Source organism: Orycteropus afer, unplaced genomic scaffold (assembly GCF_000298275.1).
Source record: "Orycteropus afer afer isolate SDZICR_OR568_19922 unplaced genomic scaffold, OryAfe1.0 scaffold00012, whole genome shotgun sequence".
Lineage (NCBI taxonomy): Eukaryota > Metazoa > Chordata > Mammalia > Tubulidentata > Orycteropodidae > Orycteropus > Orycteropus afer.
Window position 1 is genome coordinate 13,885,993 of NW_006921599.1, and position 14,016 is coordinate 13,900,008.

General features: G+C 40.6%; 1 protein-coding gene across 1 annotated transcript in view; it reads left to right on the forward strand.

Annotated features, from left to right (window-relative positions):
- STMND1 (stathmin domain containing 1) overlaps positions 1 to 14,016 on the forward strand; it is an 86,413-nt gene that overhangs the window by 38,162 nt on the left and 34,235 nt on the right. The window contains exon 2 of the mRNA XM_007952305.1: positions 8,994 to 9,174. Within this exon, the coding sequence (XP_007950496.1) occupies positions 8,994 to 9,174 (181 nt within the window). The remainder of the gene's footprint in view (positions 1 to 8,993; positions 9,175 to 14,016) is intronic.

The following is a 14,016-nucleotide window of genomic DNA, read 5'->3' on the forward strand; positions in this document are numbered from 1 at the left end:
TTGTCTTCAATATCATTAATTCTGTCTTCCATTGCATCAATTCTACTCCTTTGCCCTTTCAATGTGTTATCTATTTCTGATAATTTAGTATGAGTCTTCTGGGTTTCTATCTGTAGATTTAGAATCATTTCCAATTTTTCATTTATTTAGTCATTTTGTTGTTGTATTTTCTTCCAAAATTCTTCTAGGGTTTTGTCTGTTTTCCTTAGTCTGTCTCTCAATCCTTTGAAGATACCTGAACATAATTCTTTTGAATTCCTTATCAAAGAGTTCCAATTCCTCTTCTCCCTCAGGGATATGTTCTGGATCTGTATCCTGGTCCCTTGTTTCTCTTGTTTTATCTTGCTTTTTGTGTGGACTGTGATGGTCTGTTGTCTCTGAGACATTGTGGTGTTTTTGTATTTAGATCTCTGTTACCTGGTTGTGAAGATCAGCCAAGAGTGATTCAGGCTCTTCTTGGTGGTTGTTTATCATTGGCCTGTTGGTGGGGAATAATGGTGGTTCTTACTCAGTAAGTGAAGCTGCAGGAGATATGAGTGTTATTGTGTCGTATGGGAACTGTTGCTGTCTTTCACTCAGTTAGACAAAAATAACAATTGAATAACTATCAAAAAAGTAAAAGCACATGGACAAAAAGTACACCATGTAATCACTCAGGATCAGTAACCACAAAAAGAAAAAAGGGAAAAAGAAGAAGAAGAAGAAGAAGAAAAAAAAAAAAGTCCTGCAATTTCTGGGGAGAGGGGGGAGAGGGCAAAAAGAGAAAAAAGTCTGAGAAGCAGAATAATGAAGAAAAAAATGGAAAAATGCAAGAAGATAAACAAGGAACAGGGTTAACCAGGAGAAAGAAAAAGAAAAAACTTGCAGCCAGGAACAGGAAAAAGAAAAAAAGCTGAAAACTAGAACCTTTCTGGTCACCCAGGTCCAGAATGTCCTTGGGGTTCCCAGCAAGTGGAGCCTGTTCTAAGTCCTTGGAATCTGGGAGAATGCTGTTGCTTTAAATATCCAAAATGATCAAGCCACTTGTAAACATTCAAAATGGCTGCACCCTCCGAACAGACAAAATTCCACAGCTGAACCCACCTTCGTCTTTACTGCTTCCCCTTTTATTCTCCCAGGCACCAAAGCAGTCCTCCATGCAGTCCCTGGCTAGCAGGGTTGATTTTTAGGTTAATTCTTAGGTCCTACCACCACTCGGCAATATCCAGGCTGTCTGTACTGTCAGGATAGCTGCCAAACAGCAGCTCCATATGTCTCCTTTTTAAGTTTAAGTTTTTTCATGCAAATTCTTCTGCTAGTTGGAGTTTAGTCTACTTCTATATCCTTCCCTTCAAGGCTACGGGATCCAGGATTGTCTTCTGTATATGTGTTAATTGGTTCCCCTTTTCTTTGTTGAAGAGGGTCTGTGCAGTCTTTCTGCCTATTCCTCCATCTTACTGGAACTCCAACTGAGTCCCCATTACTTTTATAATCAGGAAAAACAATAATGATAGTTTCATTTATAAAAATTGAAAAAGTTGTTTTTAAAAAAAAAAATCCAGAAATACCTCTACTTTCACACTTAGTGACTATGAACTTGTTCATCATGCTATCCTCCAGAATGCTCAGTAGAGTAGCTTGTACCTGGTAGAATCATATGAGATACTATGATAGTTTCCTGTAAAAACTGCCACAATCTTAGTGCCTTAAAATAACACAATTTATTCTCTTATAGTTCTGGAGTCCAGAAAGCCTGAAATCAGTTTCACTGGCTATGATAGTTAAGGTTGTGTATCAACTTGGCTGAGCCATAATTCTTAGTGATTTGGCAATTATGATGTAGTCATCCCCATGATGAGATCCAATATAACATAATCACCTCCATGATGAGATATTCTATGAACAGCCAATCAGTTGAAAGAGCGTTTCCTAGGGGGTGTGGCCTGCATCCAATATATATGGAAGTTCTGGCAAAGCTCTGCTTTTTGCTTACTCTGAATCTTGCATCTGCTTTGTTATCATCTGACCTCTGGCTCTTTGGACTTGAGTCAGCAATCTTTCATATAGCCTGATGACCTTGGATTCAACTGCTTCCACAGATCATGAGCCAGCAATTTGCTGTTTGACCTACTGATCTTGGGTTTGGCAGCCCCTGCAGCTTTGTGAGTCAGGAGAAGCCTCTAGCCTAGTGTCTGACCCACAGACTTGGGGCTTGCTGATCTCTACAACTATATGAGCCATTTTTTTTTTTGGACACACATTTCTTTCTCTGATTTTGCTTCTCTAGACAACCCAAACCCAGCCTAAGACATGTGATGCCAAGAGTGGTTCTAAAGAAACAAAATTGTAAGCATGGGTTTTATAAATTGGTTCTCAAGTTTGACTAGTCTTAAAGGCATTGATGACTCTGCCTAGTAAAGAGGGTGCTGCTAATCCATGGTGTGAGGTGGCAGTATTAATACACAAAATATCACCATCAAGAGAAATTATTTGTGAAAAGTGAGGCTCTGGGTGATCACATATTTGATACTTTTCTGCAATTTTGTCAGAAGGAGAAATATTAGGAAGCTGGTTGGTTGCTCCTACTTACACTAGACAAAGTGATGAAAGAAAAAGATGAGTTTGGGCTTCAGAGTTACAGCTCAAACACCACATAAAAGACCTAAAAGCTGCCACTTGTGCCTTGAAAAAAAGCTTTATTTTTTGTAGGAACAGGGCTGATAGTGCTGAAAAACAGACCCAGAGTCTTATCGTAAGAGTGGCTGAATTACAATGCCAAGTGAATTCCCAACCTCGGATGGTGTCTGAAGTTAAAGTGAGAACATTGATTGGGAAGAAACAGGATCCTGAAATTTGGGATGGGGACATATGGACAGATAATCAAGAAGCTGAGGACACTGAGCCCCTAAATTCCGTTGAATCACTCCTGCTAACATAGTCAGCTCTCTTACCTCCATCTGATGAAATTAACCCAGCTGCACCTGATGAATCTTTGTCTGAGATATCACATAGGGTGGCACCTGATGTGTTGTCTGGGATATCACCTGAGGCAGATGCCTTATAAGACATTGATGAATGTTCCCAGGAACAACCCTTACCTTCCTTTTTTCCTTCCAGATCTATAACTAGTCTTAAGTTGCAGCAAATCCCAAAAGGTGAATTACAAAGTGTGATCCAGTAAGAGATATGCTACACTGCAAAAGCACCACTTGACCTTTCTTATATGTACAAACAGAAACCTGGAGAATATATGTGGAAATAGCTATTAATGGTATGGGATAATGGCAAGGAACATAAAGATGGAGTGAACTGAGTGTATTGATTTGGTATCACTAAGCACAGATTCTTGACTCAGTGCTTCAGCTCAAGAAGTTAGGAAAGGATCTAATAGTCTATTTGTTGGTTCACTGAAATATGGATTATGCAGTGGCCTACACTAAGTCAAGCTGATGTAGCTGACTTGCCTTGGTATGTTGTAGAAGAAAGTATCCATACACTTAGGGAAATTGGCATGTTATAGTGAGTTTATCAGGTTAGACCAATAGACCCACATGTGGAGTACCCAGAGGACACACCTTTTACCACAACAGTGAGGAACAAATTTGTGAAGGGAGCCCCAGAATTCTTGAAGACTGCTATGATTGCTATTTTGTGTAAGTCAGATTTGACAGTAGGCACTCCCCTAATTGAATTAAGACACCTAACTAGGAGCTCTGGTAGCGTAGTGCCTAAGGCATTTGACTGCTAAACAGAAGGCTGGTGGTTCAAACCCACCAGCCACTCCTTGGAAGGAAGATGGGGCAATATACTTCCATAGTGATACTGCCTTGGAAACCCAAGGAGGGGTCGCTATGAGTTGGGTTTGACTCGACGGCACATAACAACAACAACAACAACTACAACAGGATTCATTGGACCCTGTGTCAGTTGGGGCCAAGTGGCAGCATTTAACTGAAGAAGACAAGGTAGACATGGTTACTGTAATTGACAGCAGAGTCAAAGCAATAATCAGCATCGTCTGACTTATATGGACTTATGGCATTTGCTACTTGGTCATAGTATCCTTAGGAGTGAAATAGATGAAAAATCTACTAAATATATGTTCGATCTATACAAACAGAAGGATTCTAAGTCGAGACTGCAATGTAACTTGAATCACCAGAACAGAGAGTCATAAACCCTCAATCAATTCCCAGACTTGAGCCAGTTTACAAACCTACAGCCCCTTCAATGAAAGGAAGGCCAGGTCCCCTTGAAGAAGGACCTCAATGTACTTCCAAAAATTTATATTTTAAATCTTTCTCCCAAAGGAATCAAAGATCTTTTATGAGAATGACAGTTTGATGGGGAAAAGGAAAAGACTTTTTGGTGATTACTGGACTCTGACTCTGAATTGATACTAATTCCAGGAACATCACTGTGGCCCACCAATCAGAGTAGGGGCATAAGGAAGTCAGATTATTAATGGAATCTTAGTTCTGATCTATTTTACAGTGGGTCCACTAGGTCCCCAACTCCATCCTGGAGTGATTTACCCAGTTTTGGAATGCATAATTAGAATAGACATAATCAGCAGCTGGCAGAATCCCCACATTGGATCCTAATGTGTGGAGTAAGGGCTATTGTGGTAGGAAAAGCCAAGTGGAAGCCATTAGAACTGCCCCTACCTAGGGAAATAGTAAACAAAAAGCAATAACTCATTCCTTAAAGGACTGAAGAAATTAGTGCCACCAACAAGGACTTGAAGGATGCCGGGGGGGGGGGGTTCCCACCACATCTCTATTTAATTCACCTGTTTGGCCTGTGCAAAAAATGGATGGATCCTGGTGAATGGCATGGATTATCATAAACTTAGACTCCTATTGCAGCTGCTGTTCCAGATGTGGTTTTATTGCTTGAGCAAACTAATACATCTCCTGGTAACTGGTATGCAGCTACTGATCTGGCCAATGACTTTTTCTCAATTTCAGTTTCAGTGGATCACCAGAAGCAGTTTGCCATCAGCTGGTAAGGCCAACAATATACGTCCACTGTCCTACCTCAAAGGTATATGAACTCTCCAACCTTATGTCATAATTTAATCTGCAGGGAACTTGGTCACTTTTCCCTTCCACAAGATGTCACACTGGTCCATTACATTGATGACATTATACTGATTGGACCTACTAAGAAGGAAGTGTCAAGGATTCTAGACTTTTGGGTAATATATTTGCATGCTAGAAAGTGGGAAATTAATAAAAATTCAGTGCCTTCATATCAGTGAAATTCCTAGGAGTCCAGTTGTGTGAGGCATGTTGAGATATTCCTTCTAAGGTGAAGGATAAGTTAGTACATCTGGCTACTCCCACAATTAAAAGAAGGCAAAATGCCTGATGGTCCTCTTTGGGTTTTGGAGGCAACATATCCTTCATTTAGGTGTGCTAATCTGGCTTACTTATCAAATGACTCAAAAAGCTGTTAGGGCCCAGAACAAGAGAAGGCTCTGCAATAGGTTCAGTTTGCTGTGCAAGCTGCTCTGCCACCTGGGCCATGAGATCTGGCTAATCCAATGGTGGTTGAAGTGGTAGTGGCAGATAGATATGCTGTTTGGTGTCTCTGGCAGGCCATTATTGGTGAATCACTGTGCAGACCCTTAGGCTGTTAGAACAAAGCCCTGCCATCCTCTGCAGAGCACTACTGTCCTTTTGAGAAATGGCTTTTGGCTTGTTACTGGGGTTTAGTAGATACTGAACCCCTAACCACAGGCCACTGAGTCACCATGTGGCCTGCACTACCCATCATGAGCTAAGTGTTGTCTGATCCACAATATCATAAAGTTGGATGTGCACAGCATCACTCCATCATTAAATCAAGTGGTATATACAATATGGATCTCAAGCAGTATCTGAAGGCACAAGTAAGTTACATGAAGATGTGGCCCAAGCACTTATAGTCTCCACTCCTGTCACTTTACCTTGTCTATCCCACTCTTCATCTATGGCCTCCTGGGGAGTTCCTTATCAACAGTTGACTAAGGAAGAGAAAACTTGAACCTGGCTTACAGATGGTTCTGGATGGTATGCAGGGACCACTCAGAAGCGGACAGCAGCAGCACTGCAGCCCCTTTCTGGGACCTCTCTGAAGGACAGTTATGAAGGGAAATCCTCCCAATGGGCAGAAGTTCAAGCAATGCACCTAGTTGTTCACTTTGCTTTGAAGGAGAAATGGCCAGATGTGTGATTATAGACTGATTCATGGGCTGTGGTCAATGATTTGTCTGGATGATCAGGGACTTGGAAAGAATATGATTGAAAATTTGGTGAAAAGGAGGTGTGGGGAAGAGGTATATAGATAGATCTCTCTGAATGGGCAAAATAGCTGAAGATATTTGTGTCTTATGTCAATGCTCACCAAAGGGTGACCCCAGCAGAGGAGGATTTCAGCAAACAAGTGGATAGAATTACACATTCTTTAGAAACCAGACATCCTTTTTCCCCAGCCACTCCTGTCATTGCCCAACAGGCTCATGAGAAACTGGTCATGGTGGCAAGGATGGAAGTTATGTTTGGGTTCAGCAACATGAACTTCCACTCACCAAGGCTGACATGGCTGCAGCCACTGCTGAGTGCCCAATCTACCAGCAGCAGAAACCAACACCAATCAGCCAATAACCTGGTGGCAGATTGATTACATTGGACTACATCATGGAAAGGGCAGTGGTTTGTTCTTACTGGAATAAACACTTATTTAACTTCCCTGCATGCAATGCTTCTGCCAAAATTACCATCTTTGTACTTACAGAATGCCCTATCTGCTGTAATGTTATCCCACACAGCATTAACTCAAGGGGCTCACTTTACAGTAAATGAAGTGAGGCAATGGGCCCATGTAAATGACTGATCTTATCCTATTCCTCATCATATTGAAGCATCTGGCTTGGTAGAACAAAGGAATGGCCTACTAAAGACATAATTATTAAAAAAAAAAAAAAAAGACAATTATAGCACCAATTAGGTGGCAACACTTTGAAGGGTTTTGACAATGTTCTCCATGAGGCCGTATATACTCTAAGCCAGGATCCAATATATGGCACTATTTCTCTAATAGCCAGTATTCATAGGTCCAGAAACCAAAAGGTGGAAATAGGAGTGGCACTATTCACTATTACCCCTACTGATGCAATTGCAAAATTTTTGCTTCCTGTCCCTGCAACCCTATGCTCTTTGGTCTGGAAGTCTTAGTTCCAGAAGGAGGAATACTCCCACCTGGAAGTACAATACTGATTCCATTGAACTAGAAGTTAAGAATGCCACCCAACTACTTTGGTCTCCTCATGTACCTAGATCAACAGACCAAGAAGAGAGTTACTGTATTGGCTGGTGTGATTGATCCTGATTATCAAGGGGAAATTGGATTGATATTATATAATGGAGGTAAAGAAGAATATGTCTGGAATACAGGAGATTTCTTAGGATGTCTCTTAGTACTGCTATGCCCTGTGGTTAAAGTCAATGGAAAGCTAAAATAATCCAATTCTGATATGACTACTAATGGTCCAGACCCTGCAGGAATGAATGTTTGAGTGACCCCACCAGCCAAAGAACCATGACCAGCTGAAGTGCTTGCTGAAGGCAAAGGGAATATGAAATGGGTGATGGAAGAAAGTTGTTATAAATACCAACTATGACCTCATGACCAGTTGCAGAAATAAGCACTGTAGTTGTTAGGAGTTTTTCTTCCTTGTATATGTGCATCAAATATTTTTGTTTTCTGCACTTTTAAAATAAAATGTAAATGGAGCTAATAAGTTTTCAGTTATACATGTGTTAGTTGTATTATTTTAGGTACAAGTATGACTTTATAATTGTTGTTAATTAGATTATATATATAGTTTAAGGAGGTGTGTACAGGTGCCAAGTTGACAGGGGGTGGTCAGTGATGGTTAAAGTTGTGTATCACCTTGGCTTGGTGATTCTCAGTCGTTTGGCAGTTATGATATAGTCATCTCCCATGATGACATCTGATATAATAACTTCCATGATGAGATCTGCTATGAGCAGCCAATCAGTTGAAAGGGAGTTTTCATGGAGGTGCAGCCTACATCCAATATATGTGGACCTTCTAATAAAGCACTCTGCTTTGTGATTGCTCTGGACCCTGCGTCTGACTCATCATCATCTGACTTCTGGTTCTTTGAACTTGAGTCAGTGGCCTGCCATATTGCCTGCAGATCTTGGGATTTGTTAGCATCTGCAGCCTGTGAGCCAATAGCTTGCTGTCTGACTTGTTGATCTTGGCTTTGCCAGTCCCTATAACTACGTGAGTCAGGAGAAACCACAAGCCTGATGTCTGATCCATGGACTTGGGACTTGCAAGCCTCTACAAGTGCATGAGACACTTCCTTGAGATCTCTCTCTCACTGTCTCTCTCTCTATAAACACACACATGCACACACACACACACACACACACATATGTTTCACTGCTTGCTTCTTTAGAGAACCCAGCCTAAGGCACTGGCTAAAGTCAAAGCGTTGGCAGGGCTGATTCCTTTAGGAGGTTCTTTAGGACAGTATCTTTTTCCACATCTTTTCCAGCTCCTAGATCTACATTCTTTATATTTCTTTGCTCCTGGCCTATTTCTTGATCTTCAAAGCCAGCACACAGCTGCACAGTATCTTTAAATCTCTCTCTGCTTCCGTGGTCACATTTCCTTTTCCCCTTCTGCAGTCAGATCTCCCTGTTCCCTCATATATGAACACTTACGATTACATTTAGGGCCCACTAGATAGTCAGTATAATCTCCCCATCTCAAGATCGTTAACTTAATCACATCTGCAAAGTCTCTTTTGCTATATAGGGTAACATCTACAGGTTGTGGGATTAAATATGGGTATTTTTAGGGGCCATTAATCAGCCTGCCAGAGATATTTGTTGGCTAACTATTCACCAAGCAGACCCTGCAATACTGCTTTCATTTTCCAAGAAATCACTTTTTAAGAAATCTTCTCACACAAAGCCCTTCCCTTTCCACAGGCTGATGTTGGTGAGACTAATTCTGAGGACAATGGCAAACTCCAGGTTAAAGCTGCACTGCCCAAGGACACTGTGGACAGTGCAGAAGGCCTGGAAAAACGGGCTCAGATGGGAAGTTTACCCGGAACCATTCCAGAAAGTTCCCCATCTCCTAGTGAAACAAACAGAAAAGTACATTCAGGTACATTCCTATTGATCTCCGCAAAATACTGTTTCTCTGTTTTATAAAGATATGTTTTGTGGGCCATGCAAAACTCTAAATGCCAAGGTCCTTGTTTCAAGGATATTAGAATTTAACCTTAGACCTTTAGTAGGTGAGTAAATAATGCCAACTATGAACTTCTTCTTGAGGAAATAATTAAAATCATCTTTGTTTTTTATGTTTTAGTTTTGTTTTATAATAGAGTCATTATTACAGTATGGAGACAGGTCTTTGGAATAAAAGTAACCCAAACAAAGAAAAAGAAGAAAATCAGTTGCCATTGATTTCAATTCTGACTCACAGAAATCCTGTGTGTAGAACTGTGCTACATAGGGTCTTCAATGGTGGGTTTTTCAGAAGTAGATCACCAAGGCTTTTGTGATGCAATGAATTACTTAATATGGCCTGTAAAGAGTGCATAGTGGAGGTGTCTGACCTCTTTTAACTTCACAAGGAGGGTAGAGGATCATTATCAACAGCCCAAGGCTGATTCCTATGAAGCAAAGGTCAAACATCCTCTACCCTCCAAACTTTTCACCAGTTCTGACACCAATTGTCCCTCCCACAACACTCTCTACTTCTCTGTTGGGTTTGATAATTCATTGCAGTGGTCACACAGAACTCAATGACAATGAATTACTTAATGTGGCCCTCCTAGCCATAGTCTTTGTAACTCCTACCAAAGAAAGAGTGAGAGAGCTGAGCACCTTTGGCTTGTTGGTGGAGTAGAGTGCCTCTGGGCAGGAGGCTTACTGGCAAAATGGGATGCCTCTGAGCACTTACCAGCAGAGCTAAAAGAGCTTTGTAACACTTGGCCAAACGGGGAAGAGGTCAAGGTACCAAGGGGCTCAGAGGCCCAGGGCCAGAAAGAGGTATGCCTGTGGGCACTACTGAGAAGAGGTTGTCCTGATGGAAAAATTGTTTCCAGAGTCATTTCTGAACTCGAATTGTAACTTGTTTCCCTAACAAACCCCATAATGGGGAGTGTTGTTTGTGAGTTCTGTGTAGCCACTGCAACAAATTATCAAGCCCAGCAGAGAAGTAGGGAGTGCTTTAGGAGGGATGGTTGGTGTTAGAATAGGTAAAAATTTTGGAGGGTAGAGGCATGCCGGACCTCTGCCTCATTGGAATCAGCTTTGGGTTGATGCTGATGGTGATTCTTTTTCCCTTTCATGAAGTTAGAGGAGGTCAGAAGCTTTCACCACACCATCTTTTCACCTGTCTTCCCAAGCACCTCTAGGTGGGTTCAAACCACCAACTTTTCAGTTAGCAGTTGAGTGCTTAACATTTACATGACCCAGTGACTCCAGAAACAACTCAGGCTTTGGTTAAAAACAAAAATCAAACTCACTGCCATCAAGTTGGAGCCGACTCATAGCAACCCCTCCTTGGGTTTCCAAGGTGGTATCACTGCAGAAGTAGATTGCCCAAACTTCCTTCCAAGGAGTGGCCAGTGGGTTTGAACCGCCAGCCTTCTGGTTAGCAGTCAAATGCCTTAGGCACTACACTGCCAGAGCTCCTTTAAATTCCCACTATGTTAAAAGCTCTCCAAGGGGAGACTTCATGTATGAAAAAAAAAAAAAGAAACCCTACATCAGAAGGCTTCTTCTATCTTTCCCTATCCAAAAATTCTGCAAGTGTATAATAAAGGAATCTTTCAAACTAAACATTACCACCTGTTGTGCTAATTGAAACTATTTGTGTTTTTTCTTGTGGTGTGTTTCCCTTTACTTGTGGTACCCTCTAGGATTAGTTTAAGAGATTTTATTTATATTTTATCAGCCTTTGGGGAAAAAATGAACTTAACTCAAGAAGTAGTCTATTTTACCTTTTAGGAAGAATTTCCTTTTATTTATTTTTTTTTCTGTAGTTTCTCTATGTGTAAGTTGGGACTGGAAAGTAGATGTGTTAATAAATGAGACTTCTTTTGCCCTTTGACTTACGTGGAACACTCAAGGTTATCACAGATTTTTTGTGTACCCTCATCTTGTGGTTCTGCTTTGGTGTAGAAATGACCTCTGAGAATGAGGCAAGAGTAGGGACATGCAGCACATTCTCTTCTCTGTGTTGGGTCAGCACAAACATTTCTTCTCCCTAATTCCTTTGATGTGACTTCCTTCTACATTGCAACTCAAATGCCAAAGATCTATGTTGTTAACAGACTGTGGATCACGAGGAAGACAGGGACCATGGTGTGTCCTTGGACTGTCAGTCTAGACAAGTGTACACAGTTAAAGGCAGACTGAGAAGGTTGACAGGTAAGCAAGATAGTGCTAAGAGAGAATAGCTTGGGGAAGCGTCTATGAGTTTCTTGGGGCTGCTATAACAAAACACCACAAAGCAGGTGGCTTATAAGAATAGAAATTTATTGTGTCACAGTTCTGGAGGCTAAGGTTATACTCTTTCTTTGAAGGCTCTGAAGTTTCTAAGGGAAAATTGTTTCTTGTCTCTTCTAGCTTTTGGTAGCCCCTGGCATTCTTTGACATTCCTTGGCTTGTAGAAGCATCTTCACATGGCTGTCTTCCACTGTGTGGGTGTCTCTGTGTCTCTTCTCTTTTATGAAGACATCACTCAGATTGGATTAGGGCCCACTCTACTCCAGTATGACCTTGTGTTAATCTAACCGATAACATCTTCAAAAACCCTATTTCCAAACAAGATCACATTCGCAGGCACCAGGGATAAAGAGTTTAACGTGTATTTTTTTGAGAGACAGACACAATTTAATCCATAATAGCAGTGAACCACCAAAGCCAGATCTTTCATTGTAAATGAGTTTCCAGGAGACATCTTAACACAGAATAAATAAACACTGTCCTCAGCGTTATGTTTGTTCTCTGCCCAGTTTCCCTCTCCTCTCCCAATTCCTGGGAGCTCTGGTAGTGCCTGAGGCATTTGACTGCTAACCAGTCTGATCATTCACATAAACTTATAGGACCATTGTCTGCCAACCCTATACATGTTCTTGGATACACTCCCCATTTCATAAACATACCTAATAGTTCAGCCTGTCCACCCATCTATCCATCCGTATACCCATGTTTGCCTTCACTGACAACACAGTACTGTATGTGCAAAAGGGTTCATCTTTGTTGTCTGTACCTTCCATGCTAACCAGAAGGCTGGCAGTTTAAACCCACCAGCCATTCCTCAGAAGGAAGGTTGGGCAATCTACTTCCATCTACATCCCTGCTCTTTAGGTCCACAGAGAATTATTGTTAAGAATTTTAAGTTTGTTTAAAATTAACATTTCCTAGTATGTCCTATTTCCTCACTCCTTTTTTAACTTTTTATTTTGAATAATTTTAGAATTTAAGAAAAGTTGCAAAAAACAAAGAAAATCTATTTTCTTTCACCAAAATGCCCCATATGTTAACATTTTACCAAGTTTGTATTACCATTCTCCCCCCTTCCCTCTTTCTCTCTCTCCCATATACAGATAATTTTTTTTCTGAGATCAAGTTACAGCATAATGTTATTACTGTATCCCTAAATATACCAGCGTGTGTCTCCTAAAAATAAGAATGATAATTGCACAATCACAGTACAGTTGTCAAAATCAAGAAATTAATAGTGACACATCAAGAAATTAATATTCACACAGTACTATTATCTAATTTGTACACCGTATTTAAATTTTTGTCAGTTGTCTCAATAATGTCCTTTATAAATCAATTTCTAGTTCACTATTTAGTCCAGGATCACACGTTTAATTTAGTTGTCATGTGGGTTTAGTCTACTGTAATCTTGAACACTGCCTCATTTTTTCCCTTGTCTTTTATGGTCTTGACATATGTGGAGAATTAAAAAAATAAGTAAATAATACATACACACACACACACAAAAAAAACATTGCCTTTGAGTGAAATCTGACTCATAGCCAACCTATAAGATAGGGTAGAACTGCCCCCATAGGGTTTCTAAGGCTGTAATCTTTATGGAAGCAGACTATCACATCTTTCTCCCTCAGAGAGATTGGTGGGTTAGAACCCCTCACTTTTGGATAGCAGCAAAGTGCTTAACCACTGTACCACCAGGGCTCTTCATGGAGAGTATAGGCCATTTATTTTGTAGAATGTTTGTCAGTTGGAGTTTGTCTGATATTTCCTTGTGATTGTATTCAGGTTAGGCATTTTTGGCAAGAACATAAAAAATGACATTGTGTCTTTGTCAGAACGTCAAGTCAGGAGTTACATGATATGTGCTTTTTTACTTTTATTATGTTTTTTTTACCACTGTGCAAAAGTTTCTTTTGATACAGTTAAATTTATTAATCTCTTCTTTTATTGAGTCTGGATTTTGAGCCATCAAATGCCTTTCACTATCAATAAAAGGAATTCACCTGTACTTTCTCATATGATTTCACTTTTTTTGTACTCAAGCTTATACAGAATTTTCTTTTTCTTTTGCCTTTCATTGGATCTAATTTTTTTTATTTCATTATTGTGATTTGGGTGAAAATTTACAGAGCAAATTCACTTTCCATACAGCATTTCACATGCACTTTGTCTCATGACATTGACCACAATTTACCACAATGCAACAGCTCCCCTCCTACTTCCTCCCCATAGTTACTTCTTCCCTGTGTCCATCCTTCCACGCACTCCTGCCCCCTGAGCTGTCTCCCTATGCATAAGCAGCTCTTCTTTCTCCCATGATTGTTCTCTCCAAGGAGTGTATCTATCTCAGGTAAATGTTCAACTCATATGCCTGTCTTTTGTTTGGCTGAAAACCACAGATGTGGGTTCAATTCCAGACTAGGGGCCATAGTCTCAGTGGTTCCACCAGGCTCTATTGGACCAGTAAACCTGGTCCCCCCCC